Genomic DNA, 24,023 nt, shown 5'->3' on the forward strand with positions numbered 1-24,023 from the left:
TTCAGTGCCTTGGCCTGGTGTACTTGCAGGAGGGCCATGGCATGCAGGGCGGAGGCAGCCTATCCAGCAGCACTGTAGGCTTTGGTCGCCAGAGATGACATAGTCCTACAGGCCCTGGAGGGGAGTGCTGGACGATCCCACCAGGTGGCGGCATTTTGCAGGCAAAGATGCACCGCAACTGCCTTATCCTCCTGAGGGATCTCCGCGTACCCGTGGGCCACCCCGCCATCGAGGGTAGTGAGAGCGTACAAGCTGGGAAGTCAGGTTCAGGCAGAAAAAGGTGCCTTCTATGACCTGGTCAGCTCGTTGTGCACTTCCGGGAAGAAGGGGACGAGTTGCTGGCTGTACTGCACACTCTGCTGAGGCTATTGCCGTTGATCCGGGGCAAGCATGTGTTGGTCCGGTCGGACAAGGAGGAAGGAAAGCCGCGACCGCAACGTTGCCATGGTCATGTTCTCGCAATGAGAACACGAACCATCCATGAACGCTGCCTCAGTGTGAGCGCGGCCCAGACACGTGAGGCAGCACCCATGGCCATCGGAGGCGGAGAGATAACAACCGCATCCAGGAATCACACAAAGACGGAAAGGCATCTTTAAAAAGAAGCGTCTTTAAAAAGACGTTTATGTCAATGTGTTGCTCTGATAGAGGATAATATACTCTTTGCAGAAATATATACTCTCTCAGTAGCGCTGTTGAAGCGCCCATGGGCGTAGTCTGCACTAAACATGCAGAAGGAGAGAAAGCCACTGAAATGCGGCATATATCCAACAGAAAAAATCTGAATGAGTGGTTGCGAGCCAGCTCCTTTTATACCCATATGTCCGGAGGGTGGCATGCAAATTCCACTCGCCAATTCTCATTGGCCTTTTCTCAAATATAAGAGGTGTTTGGGGCTCCCAAGAGCGACCCATAGTGTCACTACATTGACACAATGTCGAGTGAGTGACAAAGGGGAAAAACTTTTTAAGAAAAATCACAAACCATGATTGGTTTTCCCCATAACAGAGTTAAAATATGTAAGGCCAAATAACGTAACATAATGAAATTCTAATACTGTAAATGTACCTCTCTTTGAACCATGTAGTCAACAAGACTTTTATTATTTCACTTCCCAAATAAGATGACAGAAAGATATCAGAGCATAACAGGGCTAAACAGAAAGTGTGGGACAAATACAAATCCTGTATTTTCTCAGAAAAAGCATAAAGTATTTTAGAAGAACTGAAAAAGCTACATACATTCAAAAATATTTTAGCCTATTTTTAAGATTTACACATTTCAGTTTCATAACAAAATTCCATCAAATTAACAAAAAAAAAAAAAAAAAAAACAACTAAAAAAAACTAAGAAAAAATAATTGGTAAAGATTTCTGTTAAATGTTATTGAATTTTGTTATGAAGTTGAAATGCATAAATCTTTTTTTTTGTTTTTGTTTTTGTGGAGTAAATGAAAGCATACTATTTTAATAACAAAAATTTAGATATAATTTGTTGCTTTAAAATTCTTAATAACCCATTAAAATGTAGTACAAATACAAATTGGTATTCAGATAAAACAAACATTCCAAAATAAAAATGATATTTTATTTTGAAATTTCTCATGTATTACACACTAAACATTCAAATCTATCAAATAATGCGATCAAGGTTAGTATCTGTGATTGTTCTTGTTCATTATATTAGTAATGAACAGTGGCGGATTTAGGTATGGGCGACATTTGCAGCCGCCCGGGGCGGCATCTTGCCGGGGGCGGCACAGGGCGCTTGCCAAGGGGGGCACGGGGCGCTTGCCGGAGGCAGCATGGAGCACACCCCTGGTATCTTTACAGCACTGTCTTACATACCTAAGTTACGTGTGGTGTGATAAATTCACATACTTAATTTTGTATTGAAATGCTGTATCTGATTATTTTTTTTATCTGGCGTCAGACAAAGATGTTTGTGTGGGATGGGTGTTGTTTGATAAGAGTTTTATAGAGATGTTATTAGCTTCTCTATAATCTTCTAACAGGCCACACAGAAAACACCCCGTATTTATTATTATATCATATTAATATAATATTAATGTTATAATAATATTCTATAATTCATTATTATATCATATTACTGATTTCAGATCTAACCAATAACATTTACAACTGTGTTTCCAATTGCTGATTTAATTTAAAGAATTGCCAACACAACAACCTTGGCAATTCATTTCTAACATGATGAGCGAGTGAAGCCATAATTGTGTGTGGTCCTTTAGCATCAGAAAGAAACAGCCAAGACAGGCACCAAGTGAACATCCATCCAGCAACCAGACAAACCATATGCAAATAAAGTACAATTATGGCAGCTCTGTTGGGTAGCGCATTAAATCATGTCCTTTTTACAATTATGAGATATGCCATAAATATTTTAAATACCAAAGTAACATAAACAAGTGGCAACATGATCCTTAAATAACTTCTCACAGTCTGTCATTTTCATGTGTTACATTAAAGAAAGGTTTGATGATGCACTACAGTGACAATCAAAGCTAACTGGCTCGAAAAGTAACCTAGATTGGATGATTTCTTATATTTACAACAATCATCTATAATGTCTCTAATGCAACAGCATATTCATGTGAAAGTTTTAGCGCATTAGATGTCTCTCTTGTTTATCCGTCTAAAAAATTCTAAATATAAGGTAGTTATTTTACACCTTGACAGACCATGTTATATAATTAGGCTATGAATCGTGGATGTCTATCCACTAATGTATTTATGACACTTAACAAGGATTAGAAGCCAATAGCTGGGTCAGCTATGAGATATGCACATGTGCCCGCATGTAGCATAGTCATGTTGGATTCTATCTACATGTAAACCCTGTTACTGGAACACAAAGTTTTTTGATGGATCCAAATGGGTAAGTCAGTATTTTAGCTGGTAAAAGTAGAATTATCAATAGAGACTGAGAACAGTACAGAACTGCAGATAAGGCCTAAAGCTTCAAATGTAGGTCAGCTAATGTGGTGGCAGTACAGTGATTAATAATTCTATTTATACTGTACATAGCTTGACTGCTCTAGTATGCAATTTTTGAATCAATTTCCTAAGGCTTTTCATTATGAAGTGAGAAAAATTAACAAAGGTATCTTATTAGAATGTAGTGCAAGCCTGTCCTTGACTGTTTGCATGTTTATTATCTCTCTGCCTCATTACCGTCTTTTACCTATGCTTATTTTCCAATACATATCACGTTCAAACTGCAGCCTGCTAAGTGTAATCCATTAGTTCAAATAGACACAGTTATTTGCTGTTAGCTCCTCTCCTCTCCTGTCCTCTCCTCTCCTCTCCTGTCCTATCTTCTCTTCTCTTCTCCTGTCCTCTCCTCTCCTCTCCTGTCCTGTCCTGTCCTGTCCTGTCCTGTCCTGTCCTCTCCTCTCCTCTCCTGTCCTATCTTCTCTTCTCTTCTCTTCTCTTCTCTTCTCTTCTCTTCTCTTCTCTTCTCTTCTCTTCTCCTGTCCTCTCCTCTCCTCTCCTGTCCTCTCCTCTCCTCTCCTCTCCTCTCCTCTCCTCTCCTCTCCTCCATGACTCCACAGGTTCCAATTCCCAGGCCTTCATACTCCCAGGCCAGGGAGAGTCTGGTGAAGGCGATCCCTCCTAAAATAATCTGTCTTCTGGCCTGTGGGGGAAGGGACTGCCGTTATGAGGGTCCGGCGTGCTGGAGCACAAGCCAGCAGGACATTAAGGGGGTCTTCTCAAGCTGGTAAGCCCTAAAGTGTTTCTATTTTCTATAAGAGATTTAGTTTCAGTAGGGACAAACTAAACTAATAGGAAAGCTCATAAACACTATGATTTTGTCATATTATACAAACACTCATTCTACCTTTAAACAAGCCCTTGAGCAAGGCCCTTGACCCTATCTACTCCAGGGGTGCCATATCATGGCTGACCCTGCACTCTGACCCCAGCTTAGCTGGGATATGTGAAAAAAAAAAAAAGAATTTCACTATATATGTGCAAATGTGTGATACATAAATATAATTATAAAAATTATTATAAGTTAAAGGAATAGTTCACACAAATATAAAAATTATGTAATATGTACTCACCCTCATATCGTCCCAAGCCCATATGCATTTTTTCCCCCTGTGCAACACAAAGGGAACATTTTTAACGAATGTTTAAGCTGCTCTTTTACAGGCTACACCATAGTTCACAACGTTCATAGTGTACATGGCTGACAAGCTCTGGAAAGGCCACAAAAACACCTCAAATGCACTATAAAAGCAGCCCATACAACCTAGGGCTGCACAATTAATAGCAATAGAATCGCAATTTGAGCATGTGCAATTTCGAAATTGCAGCAAGCTGTAATTTTATTTAATGTTTTTAATTCGCAATTCGATTCGTGCAAATCTTTTGCACACTGACGAGATGTCAGAAAGCAGTGCACAGAAAGGGTACCAGTGAGAGAAAAGAACAGAAATTGGGAATGTGAATGCAGAATAAAGAAAAACAAAAAGTTGCAATGAAATAACTGACTCCCTCACTGTGCAAAGACAGTTTTTTCCCTCCTCAAGCGTGCTTTTGAACACTGAAATTCATATTTGAATGTAGAATGTGTAAATAAGGAAAAACGTTTGCCGAAATCGCAATTAAAATAGCAATTGCAATATCTATAAAAAATAGTGATATGATTTTTTGTCTATAATGCACAGCCCTAATACAACCTGTGTGCTCTATTCCAAGTCTGCTGAAGCAATATGATAGCTTAGTGTGATGAATAAACCAATATTCACTAGAAATCTTTCTGCAAAAATGGTGTGATACATAATTTTTTTGGGTGGACTATTCCTTTAAATTCTGTCATCATTTACTCAACCTCATGTTGTTCCACACCTGTATAACTTGCTTTCTTCCATGGAACTAAAAAGGAGATATTAGGCACAATGTTAGTCTCAGTCACCATTCACTTTCTTTGCATGGAAAACAGCAGGGCCGTTTCTGAGCACTTGGAGGCATTTTCCCTTCCCTCTCGAGCCACAAGTGGCCCCCTACATGTGTCTAATTGAGCCATAACAGATGCCTGAGTCTTACTCAAAGCTTTTAGTATATTTAACAAAACAAAACTGAAAAATGACCTTGCTTTGTGGGGCCCCCTAGTGGCTTGGGGGCCCTAAGCTTCCGCTTATACTGCTTATAGCTAGAAACAGCCCTGGAAATCAGGAACAATGAAAGCGAATGATTTACATACTGCCTAAAAGAAAGAAAGAAAAAGTCATACTGTTTTTGGAACAACATGAGGGTGAATTAGTTTTTGGATGAAATATCCCAGTTTAAGGTGTCATGACAACCCTACATCCTAGTTAGATATTCCCATCTTTCTTTGTCTTAGAAGTTTACTATTACAACCATCAATAAATTCACTGCATATTATTTATCACTTTGTGTTGAGGGTGACTGATGACATCATTGCAATGGCACGACCTTCAACACATCTCATCAAAAGATACAGCATCATTGAGCAGTTCAAAAGGTGAGCACACTCTTAATAGAATCTGAATTTTATTAAAGGTGCGCTCAGTAATTTTCTTTATATGTTGTCTTACAGTGACACCTAGTGGCATGGGTGCAGCATAATTCAAACACAATAGTTTTCAGTTACTGATGCCACTGCAGAAATTCATTATTCACAGTCAGCCATGATTAATTTAATCCATGAGTGAAAGTGTCCATTAACAGAGCAGTTACTGAGATTAAACGAGCAGTGTTTGGCTGGTCATGTGATCCTAACATGGCAGCCCCCATGAGAAGACCCTCTCCATGTAGAATTGAACAGCTTTTATAAGTTCTTGCGTCTTCATCTCATGAGAGCGCTCATGATTTCATACATATATTTTAAAATGAATATTAATTTCTTTGGGAGTAAAACTTTTTTAATGAGGAAAAAATTACTGAGTGCGCCTTTAAATAAGGTGTTTTCTGGATTACTAGGGTAAGCGACAAGTATATTAAGAATGACATAATATTTATGAATTTAGGTGAAACAGGTAGGCTTTACTGATTTATTTACATTTTGGAAAGGATTTTTATTTTGTTGGTTGGTACCGTTCTGTTCGGAGAAACTCGGCGTTGAAGATCTTGTTAATAATTGGTAATGTGTATTTGGGTAGTTGCATGAGAAGTAATGTGTTTATGAACTTTTTTAGAGTTAGGTTACAAATTCTATAAGGGAAAGTGTATATTTAGGTGCTGTAACTGGTCACCAAAGTTTTTCAACATATTTATTAACACCTTTTAGCCTTTGTTTTTGACACTGACTTAAATAGTCCTGCAGTATGACAAATACCATTTTTAAAGTATAAATAATCCATTTAGTCTCACAGTTATTATAAAGTCATAAAAAATGTCATGTTTAATAATTATATAAATGTATGTGTGTCAACGTGTGTACATTCGTGCAGGTTGAACATAAAATCCATCATTAATATGCAGCTTCCAGGGGAGCATGCTCACTGCGGTCCTGCACTGGAGCCTGACAGTGGCTTCACATATTCACCGCAGGTCTTTATGGACAGCCAAAGTGAGTCACAGATACACACATCCATAAGCAAGGGATAATCCATGGTTTGGTGTGCGTTAAACGATTTGAATGTGCATTAAAATCGTTTACTACACGGCTCTCTGAAACACTCAGTTCTGAATAGTCAATGGCGCCATCTAGTGGTCTGATATTTCTCAGTAACAACCGCACATCCACGATTCAGACCGCTCATCCGGGTATTGCATCTTTCCTGCTTCTTGGATCAATGTGCGATCTCTACAAGTAAGCTAATAAAATAATTTAAACTCAATCAATGTTTCATGTGCATTAATTGGCAAGTAGGCTTCTAATAAGATGCACGATGAGCAGTCAAACGTTCATTAATCACAAAATAAACCAAAAGAATTCTGTCGCAAACCGGATGTGGATTTCTGCTGTCAGCGATTTATTTCTTCTCACATGATCACATAATTTCAACGCAAATCAATATTGCATGTCCATGTATTTTTTAAATTTTTTTATTAGTAGCCATTTAATAAGCGGTAAAATGTACAGTCAACCGGCTGTTATCGCAAAATAAGTCCTGATCATCCTATCTGGGTTTATTTTGCTATAACAACCAGCTGACTGTACATTATCCCTTACTTAACGCACACCTAGCCATGGATTATCCCGCTTATACCATGGTCACATACCAGCATTGATTAGTGAAAGCTGTCAAATTTCGACAGGAAGAAGAACAATAATGGTTAACTTTATCCACGGATCGCTAGATCTAGAGTTCTGCCCGTTCTAAATCAGACAGAGATAAAGTAGTGTGATATTATCAAATATATTTAAATGAATAATAATAAAAAAATAAAATTAAAAAAATGTAACAATTAAATGGTTCTGACGCACACATTCCAGCCAATCAGAATAGAGTATTTTAATAAACCATGGTATAAATCACCTTATACTAATAAATGATCTGATGAATTACAGCTATTGTTTTGAATTATGCTCCTCTGGCAGTTTACTTCTATAATTTTGGGATGTCTGATCATGGGGTGTCCTCTCTGGAGGGTATGTTGGATGCTGTGAAGGTGTTGGCATTCTCTGTGCAGGAGGGGAAGGTGGCTGTCCATTGCCATGCAGGACTCGGCAGAACAGGTTAAAGTTTTTAGAAGAATAGTTCCCTCAAAAATGACAGTCCTATTATTATTTACACACCCTCATGTCGTTCCAAACCCATATGCTGTTATGTTTTCTGTGGAAACCAATAACATTGTCTGTATGACTTGGGCACTATATTCCAAGCAGTTTTAATCTCGTAAACAAAATTACTGATGAAAAACTTTGTTGACAAAGTGTTTTTTGATTTTGTCAATAATAACAAAGATGAGACGAAAAAGACGCATCATGATGATAATTAAATGGCTTTAATTAAAGCACTGCTAATGAGAAAACATGACAAGAAAAATAATATTGCAAAATATTAACAATGCACTAACACAGTTTTTTAATTAATTCATTGTTTTCATTTTTATTTTGGAATGCCCAATTCCCACTACTTAGTAGGTCCTCGTGATGGCGCGGTTACTCACCTCAATCCGGGTGGTGGAGGACAAGACTCAGTTGCCTCCACTTCTGAGACTGTCAATCCGTGCATCTTATCACGTGACTCGTTGTGCATGACACCGTGGAGACTCACAGCATGTGGAGGCTCATGCTACTCTCCACGATCCACGCACAACTTACCACACGCCCCATTGAGAGCGAGAACCACTAATCGTGACCACGAGGAGGTTACCCCATGTGACTCTACCCTCCCTAGCAACCGGGCCAATTTGGTTGCTTAGGAGACCTGGCTGGAGTCACTAATTAATTGTTTTTATTAAGAAAAAATCTAGAAAGATGCATAACTTGTGTTGTGAATGCGCCGTTTCCTTAAAAACCACACTATAACACAATAACGGTCTAAACGTGAAGAATTCACGACAGAGTAAATTCTAAAGGTATCTAATACTTAGTATATTATATGCTATTATATGCATATTAATCTTTAATATGTTTGATACATCTTTAAATTGTTGTAAAGTGTTTATACATTTTTTTAAATATTTGAATATTTGCTTGAAGTGGTCTGTTACAGTTTAATATATGTTTTTGTTTTTCATTTTGCACATTATCATCAACTAAAATGTGTTATTTTTGTCGATTAAAATTAAATGCCTCTTCACATGAATGGATATTGCATGATGAAACATTGAGAACCGGTAAATTTAAATGATTTTTACTATAAAGGACAAAAAATAAGACTAAAATAAAAAGCTGTGTTAAAATTAACAATGATTCTATGTCATACATGAATAATCTCCCCTCCACCAAATAAGTCATTCATGTCAACATCAGATAGAATAATGGCATGTTGACATGTTTCACCAGGTTTGGCAAAACTGACATCAAATGCCATTGGCTCTTGCATGTCACATGACGGATCAAAATGTAGCAGTTCAAATAAACAGAATTGAGATTGAGATTTGAGAGCTCCAGAAAAGGGGTTAAAAAAAAAAAAAAGATGAACTTTCAATCTGTTCCTCAGACAAAGCGATTTAAGGCTTTAAATGACATGTAGCAATAAGTCGTATTTGATGATACTTAATGGTGTTTTTTAATGGTCCTTTTGAAGCTCAACAGACATGGTTAGTATGAGCTGTCGTAAACCATGACAGAATTTTCATTTTGGGGTGAACTTTAACATACATCATCACTTTCATTCTAAATTCAGTTTGAGGTTCTATGTGAAAAACACATTCTAGATTCATCAAAGTCTCTAATATCTGCCCTTCTGTACAGGCGTTCTCATTGCCTGCTATCTGGTGTACACGAGTCGAATCAGCGCAGGTGAAGCAGTACACTACGTTCGGATCAAACGGCCTCGCTCGATCCAGACTCGGTCACAGATCAATCTGGTGTTTGATTTCGCCCGGCTGGTTGGCTCCCAGTTGGTCCAGTTCCCATGTCTGAACATGCGGCACGGTTCCACCTTCAGTCTGCGGCAGTACCTCCTGCGCCAGGCTCTTCTGCTGCACGGGGAAGAGGCCCGAACCCTCGCGCACACGCCCAAGATCGTGCACGTCCTCTGCAGCATGCTGATCGCTTTAACCCAAGGTGCACCCAGTCCTCCAGAGGTCCACAGAGAAATGGAGAAGAGGGCGACCATATTGGCTCTGAGAAAGGCTGTGAGGGACACACTTTCTAAGAGGAACCTTCCAGTATTGAGGGAGAGGAGAGGCTCCTGCAGAACGTTCTCCTGTGAGTCCTGGGACGAGCCATTCGGGTTCCTGGAAAGGAAGAGGGAGATCCTCCTCAACAAACGAAGCTACAGCGAATCAGATCTCAGCAAAATGACTGTCATTCAGGTGAGAGCCTATCAGTTTATATATTATATTTGATTACTATAAAGTCTATAAGCACAAGACCAGTCTCACTAGAGTCGAAAAGCGTGTCCCATTTATAGGCACAACGGGGGCTAAAGGTACACCTTAAGGAAAATTAGCTTTTTTTCTGGTCACATAATGTATCAGGATCGACAAAACAGATTTATTTTTATTGAACATTGGAGCAACATAATGTGTGAAAATGTGTAAAGTAAAAAATAATAACAGAAGTTTGGTATGATCAAAATTCAGTTTTTTTTAAAAAGGTGGTGTGCGCAAAATGTTTCAACTAAATTACATTATTTTGAGACAGCAAGATGCTTTTTTGAATAACAAATCAAGATAAAGCTTATTCAAAAATAACTACTTCAGAAAAAAGTTAACCTTTTTCTTTTTGTCAGGAGAGAATGGAGGATCTAAATTCAGCGTCTTTAATAAAAACAAAAGATGAACCAAGTAACTCAGAATAAAAACGAAAACAAAACACAGGGAACCCAATACAGAACATGACAATGCAAGTGAAGACTGACAAGGGAAACAGGGAATACAAGGGCTTAAATACACAGAGGCAAACAAGGAGGAACGCCTGTGGAAACAATCAGAAAATGAAACTACAAAAGGACTACAAACTAACAGAAAACGGGAACTAAACAAGAATTTCAACATAAGTCTTACAAAAAACAGGGAATATGTGACACTTTTAAGTTCAGTCACATTTGGCATTTCATAACATCTCAAGTATTCTATAAACAAATGAACCTCCCATCATATGTGATCTCACTTTAAACATTCTTCATATCAAATTTATTCGCCCCACTTCAGGAAAACAAGGTGTTTTATAGGGGCCTTCAGCCCCTTCAACGAGTGGCCTTTTTACTCCAAAAACTACTTTATTGGACAGTTATCGAAATTTGTTTTGATTTCATCACCTTGAATAAAATTGAATATGATAAATAAATATTTGGTCTCACAAAAATCCTTGAGCATGCAAATTTACCAAGCATGTATGAACTCCTTGCCCAGCGAAATCTGCGACGGACTGGTCATGTCATCCGGCTAGATGACCACCGACTACCCAAACTAATCCTGTACTCACAACTTCAAGAAGGGTTTCGCAGCAAAGGCAGACCTAAACTGCGTTACAAAGACACTATCAAACGAAACCTAAAATCAAAACAGATTCCTCTCAACAGCTGGCAAACTCTCACCAAAGACAGAAATTTGTGGAGGAAACAGATTCACAGGAACACGATGGACAGCTGAATGAATGAATGATGATATATATATATATATATATATCACCTTACATGTTATATATATAAATATGTATATATGTTATTTATATATGTATTGCCTGTTACATTACCAATTAAATACAATTTATTAATAAATACAAATGTATTTTTATTTGACATTTTGTTCAGGTCAAATGGAGTAACCCTAAAAAAAAAAAAAAGTATATACATGACTCGTAAAATGAAATGTTCATGAAAAATATATATATATTTTAAAACATGTTTGAAAACTTTTTGTTTTGGTAGAAAACATTATATATATATATATATTTCTTTTTATTTTTTTCTTTATTTATTTTTTTTATTTTTTATTATATATTATGAAACCAACATGGACACAAATATTATATTTCCATGAACTTGATACATGTGTTTTAAAGAAGATTATAATTTTTTTTAAAGATTTTTCATCTTGGACAACATTATATGTCAATGACCCATATGTAACCGCACAGGTTATTTGCTTTGGATAACAGTTTCAGCTGACTGAGTAAATGTAAATGAATAAATGTAGGTCTAAACATCATACAGGTACTTATATGTAAGAGCAAAAGGGTTCAGACTTTTGTATGCTTTAATCAAAATGCAGTGACACTCTGATATAGTAAGTGACGTTTAAAGTCAAAAAATTATCTTGGCTGACCATGTAATGGCAGAACTGAAATCGAATAAACATGCCTGAAAATGACACACAAAATCCTGTTGTTTCTGCAAGGATTTCACTCGTACACGGTACTCTCCTAAATTTGGTGGACACCATCAAGTCTGCAATGGACAGATCAGTGAATCAAGAGATCAGAGAATATCAGATTCCCAACAGAATGCCAATGGCAGGACCCTGAAGACAGACCAGTGCAATGGAACAACAGAGAATCATGGCCCGCATCTACCGTCAGCACCTCATCCGTGTAATGAGACTGCGAACAAGAAGACAAAATGTACCACAAAGAAACCTCCGGCTGTCTTAAAGTTCAGCTCAAGCCTGGAGGTCAGTATGAAAATGAAGAATAAGTCCTCTGTTTTGTCTACATCTCCCTCAACTTATTAAATGTATTTTATTTTATTTGGTTCCCCTTTCTCCCAATTTGGAATGCCCAATTCACACTATTAGTAGGTCCTCGTGGTGGCGCGGTTACTCTCCTCAATCCAGGTGGTGGAGGACAAGTCTCAGTTGCCTCTGCTTCTGAGACCGTCAATCCGCACATCTTATCACGTGACTCATTGTGCAGGACACCGCGGAGACTCACAGCATGTGGAGGCTCATGCTACTCTCCGCGATCCACGCACAACTTACCACACGCCCCATTGAGAGTGAGAACCAATAATCGTGACCACGAGGAGGTTACCCCATGTGACTCTACCCTCCCTAGCAACCGGGCCAATTTGGTTGCTTAGGAGACCTAGCTGGAGTCATTCAGCACACCCTGGATTCGAACTCGTGACTCCAGGGGTGATAGTCAGCATCAATACTCGCTGAGCTACCCAGGCCCCTCTCCCTCAACTTTCTTGACTCAAAGGACGAATCTCATGAAACCTGTCAAGAACATGCTCATATTTCACCCCAAAATGAAAAGAAATACATAAGCAATATTAAGGGCTATATTTTCTTTATGCAAAATAATTTATAATATAATCTAATGTTATTTTGGGTTGAAATGTGACTTATTTTCATGTGATTTACCCCAAAATACTTCTTCTGTGAGTTTCGCTGCTTATCCATAGCCTCTATGTAACTCACTACTGAGCGGCTTTGAGAAGTGTTTTTGCAAATGTTGTGTTTGTTTTAAGCTTCGAATGGACGATCCCACATTGGAACAAGTGTTAATATCTACAGCTGTGGCTCAGGCAATGGCTCAACAGCGCTCTCCAGCAGACACAGTATTGGCCAGAGCTGCAGTGTTGCAAGTACATTGTACATGGCTAACCATAGGACATGAAAAATATTTCAAGTTGATTGTGACTGTGATGAAAAATCTAGATTTCAAACAGTATGTGGTGTATAATCTATATGACCTTTCATGCATTAAAATTACTTCGATAACCTTAGTTTACTTAATATTGGCTTCCAAATAATATTTCTCTGGTTGTATCTTTACATTTATGATATTTTTTTTTCATGGTAATGATATGATAATGAGTTCATTCCACCATTTTCTGATGGTTCGTTTGCTATTTTCCAATCTTTAAAAAACATGTTGGCTGCAGTCGTAAGTACCGATGCAATTTTTTTACTTTAAAAATCAGCCAAATTTAAGGAATATTCCTGGTTCAATACAAGTTAAGATCAATCGATAGCATCTGTGGCATAAACTTGATCACCACAAAAATGTATTTTAATTCGTCCCTCCTTTTCTTAAAAGAGCAAACATTATGATTACAGTGAGGCACTTACAATGGAAGTGAATGGGGGCCAATGCGTACACGTTAAAATACTCGCTTTTTCAAAAGTATAGCCACAAGACGTAAACAATATGCACGTTAACATGATTTTAGCATGATAAAACCACTTACAAACCTGTTCTATGTAAAGTTATATCCAATTTTACAACTTCGTTGTCATAACGACATAACATAGGTGACAAATTCCTAGAAGTTCATCCACCTAGAACAGTGGTCCGCTGCAAAAACGACAGTTTAATTAACTTTACAGCTCATATAATGCACTAGTTTTAACTAAATAATTTTATAAAATTATTAGCTTCACATTTCTGCCTTTAAATCCTCAAAAAATTGTCCCTATTCACTTCCATTGTAACCCGGAATATTCCTTTAATCCAGAAAATATTATATTATAAAAAGAAATTAGGCTACTGCCAACAAAAGTAATAAAAAAAAGTAAATTATATGTTTTAAATAATAATCATAATTAGTAATGAAATACTAATAATTTAAAATAAGAAATTGTTAAATTAGAATCTTTAACTGCTGTAATTAAAGAGATGTGGTGAAATTACAAGAGACTTGAACCAGTTTCATTGTTTCCCAGGATGAGCTGAACTTGAGCGAATGCGGCTGGGCTACACTCGTTATGGAGGCAGATCCAGTTGTTCTGACCACACTATTATGGACCTGGCTGGACAAACTAAAGGTCAGAGGTCACAGTACGGTTATTCAGACATGTCAGACTCTTGACATTTGACTGTGAGAAATAGCTGAGGAATAGTTGCTGGAAAAAAATAAATTGAGTTCAGAACAACATTTTTATTTAACAATGTATTAAAAATGTATTTACAATTTGTTAAAGCTGAAGTGTTCCTTTTTCGGAGTGTCTATCTGCACCCTGGCACAGCATCTGCCACACGGTGAAACCAAAGAAATATACGAAAAACTAACCAATAGATGTCGCTGCATTGGCGTGAGGGCAAGAGCGTAGATTTGGTTTGAACATTGAGGGGTTGCAGCGTGAAGCATTTACATGTTTCCATTGATCATGGTATAAATATTGGGGGTGGGGGGGTGGTTGTACTTGCTTGTTTTTATTATGGGGGTTACCTCCCCTCCGTCCCCCCTGGAATCTACGCCCTTGCGTGGGGGTGTAAAGACGGTGTGAGAATGTGTACTGTTGTCCTAGTGACAGCGGTTCGAATCCACGTTCGTTCCCACTCTTTTTCCCATTCGATTTCCTGTTCCACTCTTAATATTTCCTTTAACACTACTTAATATAATAAATAAAAATTAATATAAATGTTGATTTCATTGCAGTGATTTGGTCACGGAAAAGGGTTTGATCCAGGGGGGGTCTGTCGATCGCACTCGTTCCCGCGGCTCAGCATCGCTTGTGTGTACATTGCATCACTGTATTACTAATATTGTAGTAATCATGTTCTTCGGCAGAAATCATAGTTGTAATGCAATTAACCATGGTGTTAGTACAGTAATATGGTAATATAGTAACCATGGTTAATTTGGTGGTTACTGTACATTTTCAAAAAAATACCATGGTGAAACTGTGTTGTACATGAAACTAGTGTTGAGCGGGTAGAATTCAATGAAGCTGTCAGCTGAGGACATGTGAGGCGTCTATTTCTCAAACTAGAGACTCTGATGTACTTATCCTCTTGTTTAGTTGTACATCTGGTCTTCCACATCTCTTTCTGTCCTTGTTAGAGTCAGTTGTCCTTTGTCTTTGAAGACTGTAGTGTACATCTTTGGATGCAATCCTCAAAACAATGATTGACTGATGAGTTTCTAGAGAAAGCTGTTTCTTTTTTTGCCATTTTTGACCTAATATTGACCTTAAGACATGCCAGTCTATTGCATACTGTGGCAACTCAAAAACAAACACAATGTTAAGCTTCATTTAATGATCCAAATAGCTTTCAGCTGTGTTTGATATAATGACAAGTGATTTTCTAGTACCAAATGATCAATTTATCATGATTACTCAAGGATAAGGTGTTGGAGTGATGACTGCTGTCTAGATTTGATCAAAAATGACTTTTTCAAATAGTGATGGTGCTGTTTTATACATCAGTAATGTCCTGACTATACTTTGTGATCATTTGAATGCCACTTTGGTGAATTAAAGTAACAATTTCCTTGGAAACTGCAAAATCTATACATTATTCCAAACTTTTGGCCACCAGTGTGTATATATATATATATATATATATCGTTTAGTTGCCTCTGTGTCTTACCTACAATTTTACTTGCTACATTAACAACTTTAGACAAGTTTTCTTTGTTTTTTATGCTCAGGTTTCCATAACACATGGTCATATTAAAAGACATAATGCTTTCCACGAGATTCTTGTAAACCATTTCTAAAATGTCTTTACTTACAACAAAGTGGTTTAAGCTCCTAATAAGATGCAGTCTCTGCATTGCATTTTTTAAAAACATAATCTGCATTCTCAGTAAAATTAAGATGACTATCTATAAATGTTCCCAGATATTTAAAACTACAAACTATTTCTACAGAGTGCGCACCAAGTATTAAAGGTTCTACTTGTTCAGAGATGTCCTCGTTCTTGCTTGTAACAACTAATTCTTTGGTTTTATTCACATTAATCTCAAATGCACTCAACCGACACCAGTTCTGGAGGGAATTTACGTGATTATAATAAAGGCAGACAAGTGCCATGTCATCTGCATATTTAATTAAACTAAAATGTGCATCCTGAATTTTAAATTCATTAGTATACAATGAGAATAGTAAAGGTGACAGCATGGTTCCCTGTGGTGAAACTGTGTTCAAAATAGTTGTCTTTGTCAATTTACCATTAACAGACACTTTTTGTGGACGATTGGAAAGAAAATCTCTTATCCACCAGATGAGGCCTCCATTAACCTGTAAATTAAATAATCTCTGTATGAGAATGTCTATCTTGATTGTATTAAAGGCTGAACCAAAATCTAAAAATAAATGTTTGGTCTGCTGTATATGTTCAGCATCTAAATTACATAAAGTTAAAGTTGCATCATCAGCACCCCTTGCTCTTTTATATGCAAATTGGAGGGTGTCTAAATCTTTAGTTACAGAGGACATTAAGTGTTTTGTTAAAACCCTTTCCATGCATTTGCACAAAATGGGTCTAAAATCAGTTAACTGAGTAGCGGAACAATATTTGATTATTTCCAAGTTCTGGGAACTGTTCCCTTGTTTAACAAAAGCTGAAACAGCTGGGTAAAAACCCTGGTCAACTGAAAAACGCAGTCATTTAACACACGCCCCTTCAACCCATCAGGGCCTGGTGCCTTTTTTGGCTTAATGCTGGAGAGGCCGACTGCGATTTCATGCTCTTTAAGAATAATGGGCTCATACTGTATGTAGGAATTTTAAGGCACACCCTATCACATTCAGTAGTGCTCTCCCTAATGTAAGATCTTCTGCAAAGGATGCACTATGTAAAGGATATCTTTGTTTACTACTCTCTCTTCCCACCATAGTGTTAAGACCTTCCTTACTTTCAATCTTGTACTTATATTCTCACTTAGCTTTCTTAATTTGTCCCCTGAGTTCCCTTCTTTTCTCTCTAACCAAATCATAACCTTTTTCTCATTAAGACACATTTTAAGGTCTTTAGTGAACCACATACTGTTATTTGGATACATTCCGACTGTTACGTGTATAAAAACATATATAAGACGTAATGGTGTCAGTTATATCATGAACATTATCACATGTATTAAAAAACAGTTGCCAAACCGTATCATCAAAGCAGTCTCTGAGCTCATCTTTACTTTGATCAGTCCACAATTGTATCTGTTTAATAACTGGCACATATGGGAACATATATTAAAATAATAGTAATCTGTCCAAATTCCCTTGGTAGATAAAAAGTTTATAGTCAGGAGTACACACTTGCTCATGGATCCGAAACTGTGTTGCCCACCTATTATCCACAAAAATGCACAGTCCTCCTCCAGTAGACTTGTGAGACGTGAATTCATCTCTATCAGCTCTGATTATTGTATAACCACTTATGGCACTTTTCCACTGCACGTTGCGGTTCGACTCGACTCGACTCGACTCTGCTCGCTTTACTTTTCTGAGCTTGCTTTTCCACTGCAGTTTAGTGCCGCCTCAACGTGGGTGGGATTATAGGCTGATCGTCATAGTTGCGCCGCCGTCTACTGCCGTGACATCATCTTAAACGCGACACAAATATTAAAGACCATAAACAATAACATGACCGCTAGCTGTTAGCTACTAGCTCATTGTGCTGCATAAAGCAGTTGTTGCATGGTGATTTTACACAAGTGTAACAGTTAAATTGGCCTGGTTGTTTTAGAAGCAAGCTTACCAGTAGCTGGTCAACTATATAAAGTGAAGCTTTCAAGCAGAATATAGAGTTAACGTAACAAAACATACCATCCTTCATCGTGGACTCCAACAACGCCGAGTCCAGGGCACTCTCCCTCCCATTGATCGCCGGTCTATTGCCATCGATAGTGTCCATTTGGTCGAACCACGTCCACTTTCTTCTGTTTGGACCACTCTGGCTGTTGTGGTCCTTGATGATTCTGTAGTCACTTGCCTACACTGTAACTTTCCCTACACTGTTGGTAGGTCTGGTGCGGCCAGCAGCTGAGACACTTCCTGAAATACTTTTTCGTTTCACGTCGTTTCATTTGTCGCTAATGAGAGGAACGTCTGCACCTCGTTTATTGACCACGGCATGGTTTTGCGCACAGCCATTTCTTTTTACAATTCGAAAGTCGCGTGAACAAATTATATTGCTGTCACTGTTGCTAACTTTAAAACTAGCGGGTTGATGTCCCGTGGCGGGTTGATATCCCGTGTCGCAAATCCAGTGACGCAGGTAGTGACGATTCTCTCTGACCAATCAGTGATCTGCAAGGTTTTGACGTCACATTTAGTATCGGCTCGGCTTGCTTGGAACCTCGACCGAGGTGGTACTAAAAAAAGTATCAGGTACCAGGTACTATCCACAGTGGAAAACCCCAAAAAAGCGAGCAGAGTCGAGTTGAGCTGTACCGTGCAGTGGAAAAGCCCCATTAGACCAATGTCTTGAGTTTCTTCCTTTAACCAAGTTTCTGTGAAGCATAATAAATTACTCTGCCAAAAATCGCTGTCATATGCCTAAAATCACTATCATATCGCTATCATACTCAATGGAACAACTGTGGAGAGAGTCAAAAGCTCCAAGTTTCTTGGTGTGTATATGACGGAGGACCTCTCCTGGTCTCTCAACACCACCTGCCTAGCCAAGAAGGCCCAGCAGAGCCTCCACTTTCTGCGGAGTCTGAAGAGAGCCAAACTCCTCCCTCCCATCCTTACCACCTTCTACAGAGGGACGATAGAGAGCATCCTGACCAGCTGTCTCACTGTGTGGTACGGGAACTGCACAGCCTCCGACCGCAAGACCCTACAGCGAATTGTGAGAACAGCTGAAAAGATCATCTCTACGCACCATCGACACCACATACAACAACCGCTGCTTCCGCAAAGCCACCAGCATTGCGGACAACACCTCTCACTCTGCTCATGGACTCTTCACCCTCCTGCCATCTGGCAGAAGGTACAGGAGCATCCGTGCCACCACCAGCAGACTCTGCAACAGTTTCTTCCCTAAGGCAGTCAGATTACTCAACACCCTGCTGCTTCCCATTGCTTACCTGGTCTAGTCAAACACCTAACCCAGTATGATTCAAAATCATTGCACATCTGCACTTTACAAAGCTGCATCAGTCACTCATTATTATGGAACTATTTAGACAGCAGGCTCGCGATCGAGGTAGGAGTGTAGACGAGGACGCCGCTCATTGCGTTCACTCCTGAACCAGCCGCTGCCAGGAACATTACAAGATATGCAGCCACCCACAACATAAAACTTTTCATCTTTATGTTGAGTTTTTTTTAAATTTAAACGAGGTCAAAAGAAGAAACAAAATAAACTAACAGACAAACTAGCGAACAAACAAATAAACCAGCAACATTTAAAGCACTGGGTCAGCAGCAGAGCCACTAATGTAGTGTGTCTGCGGGACTCTAAATAAACACAATAAACACACTGCAGTGATGCCCATATACTGTATGTTAGTATTTAAATATGGGTGCAAATAGTATCTGACACTACTTGCACTGGGGTGTGAATAGCATATACCATTATTTGCACCAGGGTTCAAATAGCATCTGCCTTTTTTTTTTCTTTCAATGTTAAAACACTTTCTCCCATCCCAGCTAAATGTAGATATATGATTATTTTTTATATTCAATTTAGTGACGCTAGTGGTGCAGAAATGACACACATTTACCTTTAAACATTGCAGGTGTCATGTTAAATAGTTTAACTTCTTTGTCATAACAGGACCCCATTCTGCATAAAGATGACATCGAGAGGCTGACCTCCACCTGGCCTGCACAAAACCCCCTGAACACACTGCACAAGGTGAGAGTCTGACAAAACAAACCACAACACAAAGTTGCAAACACATCACAAAACACAGGGGGTTGTTTCTATTTCCCTGTGTGCATTTATTGTGCATATCATATTGCCATGATGTGCATGTCATGTAGCATTTTTTGTTTTTGCAACTAATAAAATATGCCTCTTACATATGTGCTGCATCTAACAGATCTCTTTATGTGTTGTGTGTTTGTGCAATAGTCGCAGCGACACACTATCTGCTGTTTGCTGGTTTGTGTGGGTCAGGTCGCCGCTCAATCTCCACAGTTTGAACCTGCAATACTACAGAGACTCATTCGAGCTTTGACAAGAGTAAGTGTGTGTGTGTGTGTGTGTAAAAATCTATGCAAAAAGGTTTATGTGAGGGTTAGGTTAGGAGTTTAGAAAAACAAATGCGTGAGGGGGGCCTGGGTAGCTCAGCGAGTATTGACATTGACTACCACCCCTGGAGTCGCGAGTTCGAATCCAGGGGGTGCTGAGTGACTCCAGCCAGGTCTCCTAAGCAACCAAATTGGCCCGGTTGCTAGGGAGGGTAGAGTCACATGGGGTAACCTCCTCGTGGTCACTATAATGTGGTTCTCGCTCTCAGTGGGACGTGTGGTGAGTTGTGCGTGGATGCTGCGGAGAATAGCATGAAGCCTCTGCACGCGCTATGTCTCTGCGGTAACGCGCTCAAAAAGCCACGTCATAAGATGCGAGGATTGACGGTCTCAGACGTGGAGGCAACTGAGTTTCCTCCTCCTCCACCCGGATTGAGGCGGGTCACTACGCCACCACGAGGACTTAGAGCACATTGGGAATTGGGCATTCCAAATAAAAAAAAAGACAAACGAAAAACAAACGTGTGTGTTAAAAGTGACTGTAATAAAAATGTATTTTAATTTAGTAATCAGTGTTAGTAAATAAACAACCTTTGTGTATGGTTTACCTTGTGCAGTGCCCTTCAGAGGAAACAGAGAGAAACGGCACCTTGTTGCGGGTCCTCAGAGCTACAATGAGAGAGCTTTACCTACACAAACACCACCTGAATTCTACAACACAGTGCTGCATTGACAGCATTAAACTAAAAAAGAGATGTGTATAAAGAGTCACTGTTTGGTTTATTGTATGACTTATTGGTTCATTCATGTGTATTTCAGTGTTTACAGTGGCTCTAAAATTGATTTCGGACTTTTTGGACACTTGAGCCACTCTTAAAAAATGTGTAAATTGAATTTCCTTAACATAATATTAAAGCAAGTGGCATCTTTAAAAAAAATGATGCTAGACCTTTTCTCAGAACTTGCTTAATTTTCTTAGTTTCGCAATCACCTCAAGGCAATAAGGTGTAAACATAATTTTTAGCAGCACATCTTTGTTTTATCTTTTAAAACCTTCCTTTTGTGAAACATATTGCTTGAAAAGTGTTCTTTTGCTATCTCTGTTTAAACTAAAAGGCACCTGTTTTGTTACATTGTTTTTGATGTAGTGAAATTCATACCTTTTTAAGTCTGTAATTGTCCAAATACTTTTTGGGGCCACTGGAGACAAACTTTTGTTTACTGTTTGCAACTTTGAATCAAAGATTAGGAATATTCTGTATTTAATGCAAGTTATGGTCAATCGACAGAATTTGTTGCATAATGTTAATTACCACAAAAATAAATGCTGACTCCTCCAAACTTTTCCCCTTAAACGCTGCGGGCTGGGCTAGAAGCGAAAGATAAGTTTACGCTTAAATTGTAAAAGTCACTAGATACATACAGTATGAATGTCACTGAAAGCTTAGAATCTAAACGTTTCATAAAATACCACCACTTTGCATTTGTTACATAAAATAACAAAATAAAGCCTTAAATGAGTGCCGCCATGAGGTGATGATGTAGAAATATGAGTATGAATATAAAACATTTTCACATAGCACCTAAATAGGCAAGTTATATATCAAATGAAAGCTTTCATTCTTAGTTATTTGACTGTATAGTTTATTCTGTTGGCCGAACACCATAGTTCGAATGATTATCAAAAGAGTCATGAAGTGAACTATGATCTCTGTAAGACAACAAAGACAAACGTCTCATGTCTGCTCCGATCACTGCTTCTGTATGCCCCAAGTAGCCATAGACTCCTCTGTATAAGCTCTTACCTTATGCTGTTTTCTTTAAAATTAGCCATCTTTGGGGCCTGGGTAGCTCAGTGAGTAAAGATGCTGACTACCACCCCTGGAGTCGAATCCAGGGCGTGCTGAGTGACTCCAGCCAGGTCTCCTAAGCGACCAAATTAGCCCGGTTGCTAGGGTGGGTAGAGTCACATGGGGTAACCTACTCGTGGTCGCTATAATGTGGTTCTCGCTATCAATGGGGTGCGTGGTGAGTTGTGCGTGGATGCTGCAGAGAATAGCGTGAAGCCTCCACACGCGCTACATCTCCGCGGTAACGCGCTCAACAAGCCACGTGATAAAATGCGCGGATTGACGGTCTCAGACGCGGAGGCAACTGAGATTCGTCCTCCGCCACCCGGATTGAGGCGAGTCACTACCCCACCACGAGGACTTAGAGGATTTAATTCTTCTGTTAAAACTTGCATAATATTTGTCGTTTTTGCGGCGAACTACAGTTTTAGGCTGATGAACTTCTAGTTATTTGTCATGACGTCATGGCAACAAAGATGTAAAATGGGATATAACTTTACACAGAAAGGATTAGTATGTGATTTTATAAAACTGATATCCTATTAACGCATATTGTTTACGCCTTGTGGTTATGCTTTTGAAACAGTGAGTATTTTAAAGGGATAGTTCACCCAAAAATGAAAATTCTCACATAATTTAGTCACCCTCATGCCATCCCAGATGTGTATGACTTTCTTTCTTCAGCAGAACACAAAACAAGATTTTTAGCAGAATATTTAAGCTCTGTAGGTCTACATAATGCAAGTGAATGGTGACCAGACCTGTGTAGCCTCAAAAATTACATAAAGGAAACATAAAAGAAGCAATATAATAGGTGTGGGTGAGAAACAGATACAAATTTAAGTCCTTTTTTACTCTAAATCTCCACTTTCACTTTTACATCTGAAAGTCACATGTGGAGCCTATTTAATTTCACTTTCACATCTGAAAATGAAAGTTAAAGTGGAGATTTAGAATAAAAAAGGACTTAAATATTGTTTTGTTTCTCACCCATACCTATCATATCGCTTCTGAAGACATGGATTAAACCACTGGAGTTGTATGGATTACTTTTATGTTTCCTTTATGTGATTTTTGGTGCTACACAGGTCTGATCACCATTCACTTGCATTGTGTATACCTACAGAGCTGAAATATTTTCTAAAAATCTTCATTTGTGTTCAGCAGAAGAAATAAAGTCATACACATCTGGGATGGCATGAAGGTGAGTAAATGATGAGAGAATCTTCATTTTTGGGTGAATCTTCATTTTTGGGTGAACTATCCCTTTAATGTTTACAGATTGGGGGGACGAGTCGAAATATATGTATGTATATATATATATATATATATATATATATATATATATATATATATATATATATATATATATATATGTGTGTGTGTGTGTGTGTGTGTGTGTGTGTGTGTGTGTGTGTGTGTGTGTATTTTTTATTTGCATTACGCCACAAATGTTGTTGATGGAGTTTAACTTGTACCAAACTCGGAATATTCCTTTAATGTGTTGTAATGTGTAAAAGTATGTGTATTCATGTGTAAAGTGGGAGTTACCATGTGTATTAAACTAGCATTCAAAACATAATCTCCACGGAGACTGTGCCTTTATTTGCTCAATAATTAATGGTATTGCATGAGTTACTCTGGATTTGCATGCAGATAGAGACACTGAGCAGCTATCATGACTTCTCAGCATTGGAATGCGCACATCAAAGCACATCACCATGGCGACGGCGTCATAGTG

The 24,023-nt window shown here is 38.6% G+C and overlaps 1 protein-coding gene across 2 annotated transcripts; it reads left to right on the forward strand.

The window, feature by feature from the left end:
- The first annotated feature begins 3,325 nt into the window (after positions 1–3,325).
- Positions 3,326–22,936, forward strand: LOC127417323 (protein tyrosine phosphatase domain-containing protein 1-like). 2 transcript variants are annotated; one of them, XM_051657265.1, is made up of 11 exons: positions 3,326–3,741; positions 5,434–5,514; positions 6,443–6,561; positions 7,537–7,674; positions 9,361–9,926; positions 11,955–12,227; positions 13,028–13,144; positions 14,226–14,327; positions 20,014–20,094; positions 20,314–20,424; positions 21,050–22,936. In XM_051657265.1, exons 1-11 carry the CDS (start codon positions 3,563–3,565, stop codon positions 21,194–21,196), a joined length of 1,914 nt encoding a protein of 637 aa, XP_051513225.1. In that variant the 5' UTR covers positions 3,326–3,562; the 3' UTR covers positions 21,197–22,936. The 2 variants fall into 2 exon arrangements, with proteins under 2 accessions (XP_051513225.1, XP_051513224.1); XM_051657264.1 differs by having other exon boundaries at positions 3,608–3,739; positions 5,430–5,514.
- Positions 22,937–24,023: the final 1,087 nt, after the last annotated feature.

The sequence above is a fragment of the Myxocyprinus asiaticus genome, chromosome 26, assembly GCF_019703515.2.
Source record: "Myxocyprinus asiaticus isolate MX2 ecotype Aquarium Trade chromosome 26, UBuf_Myxa_2, whole genome shotgun sequence".
Taxonomy (NCBI): domain Eukaryota; kingdom Metazoa; phylum Chordata; class Actinopteri; order Cypriniformes; family Catostomidae; genus Myxocyprinus; species Myxocyprinus asiaticus.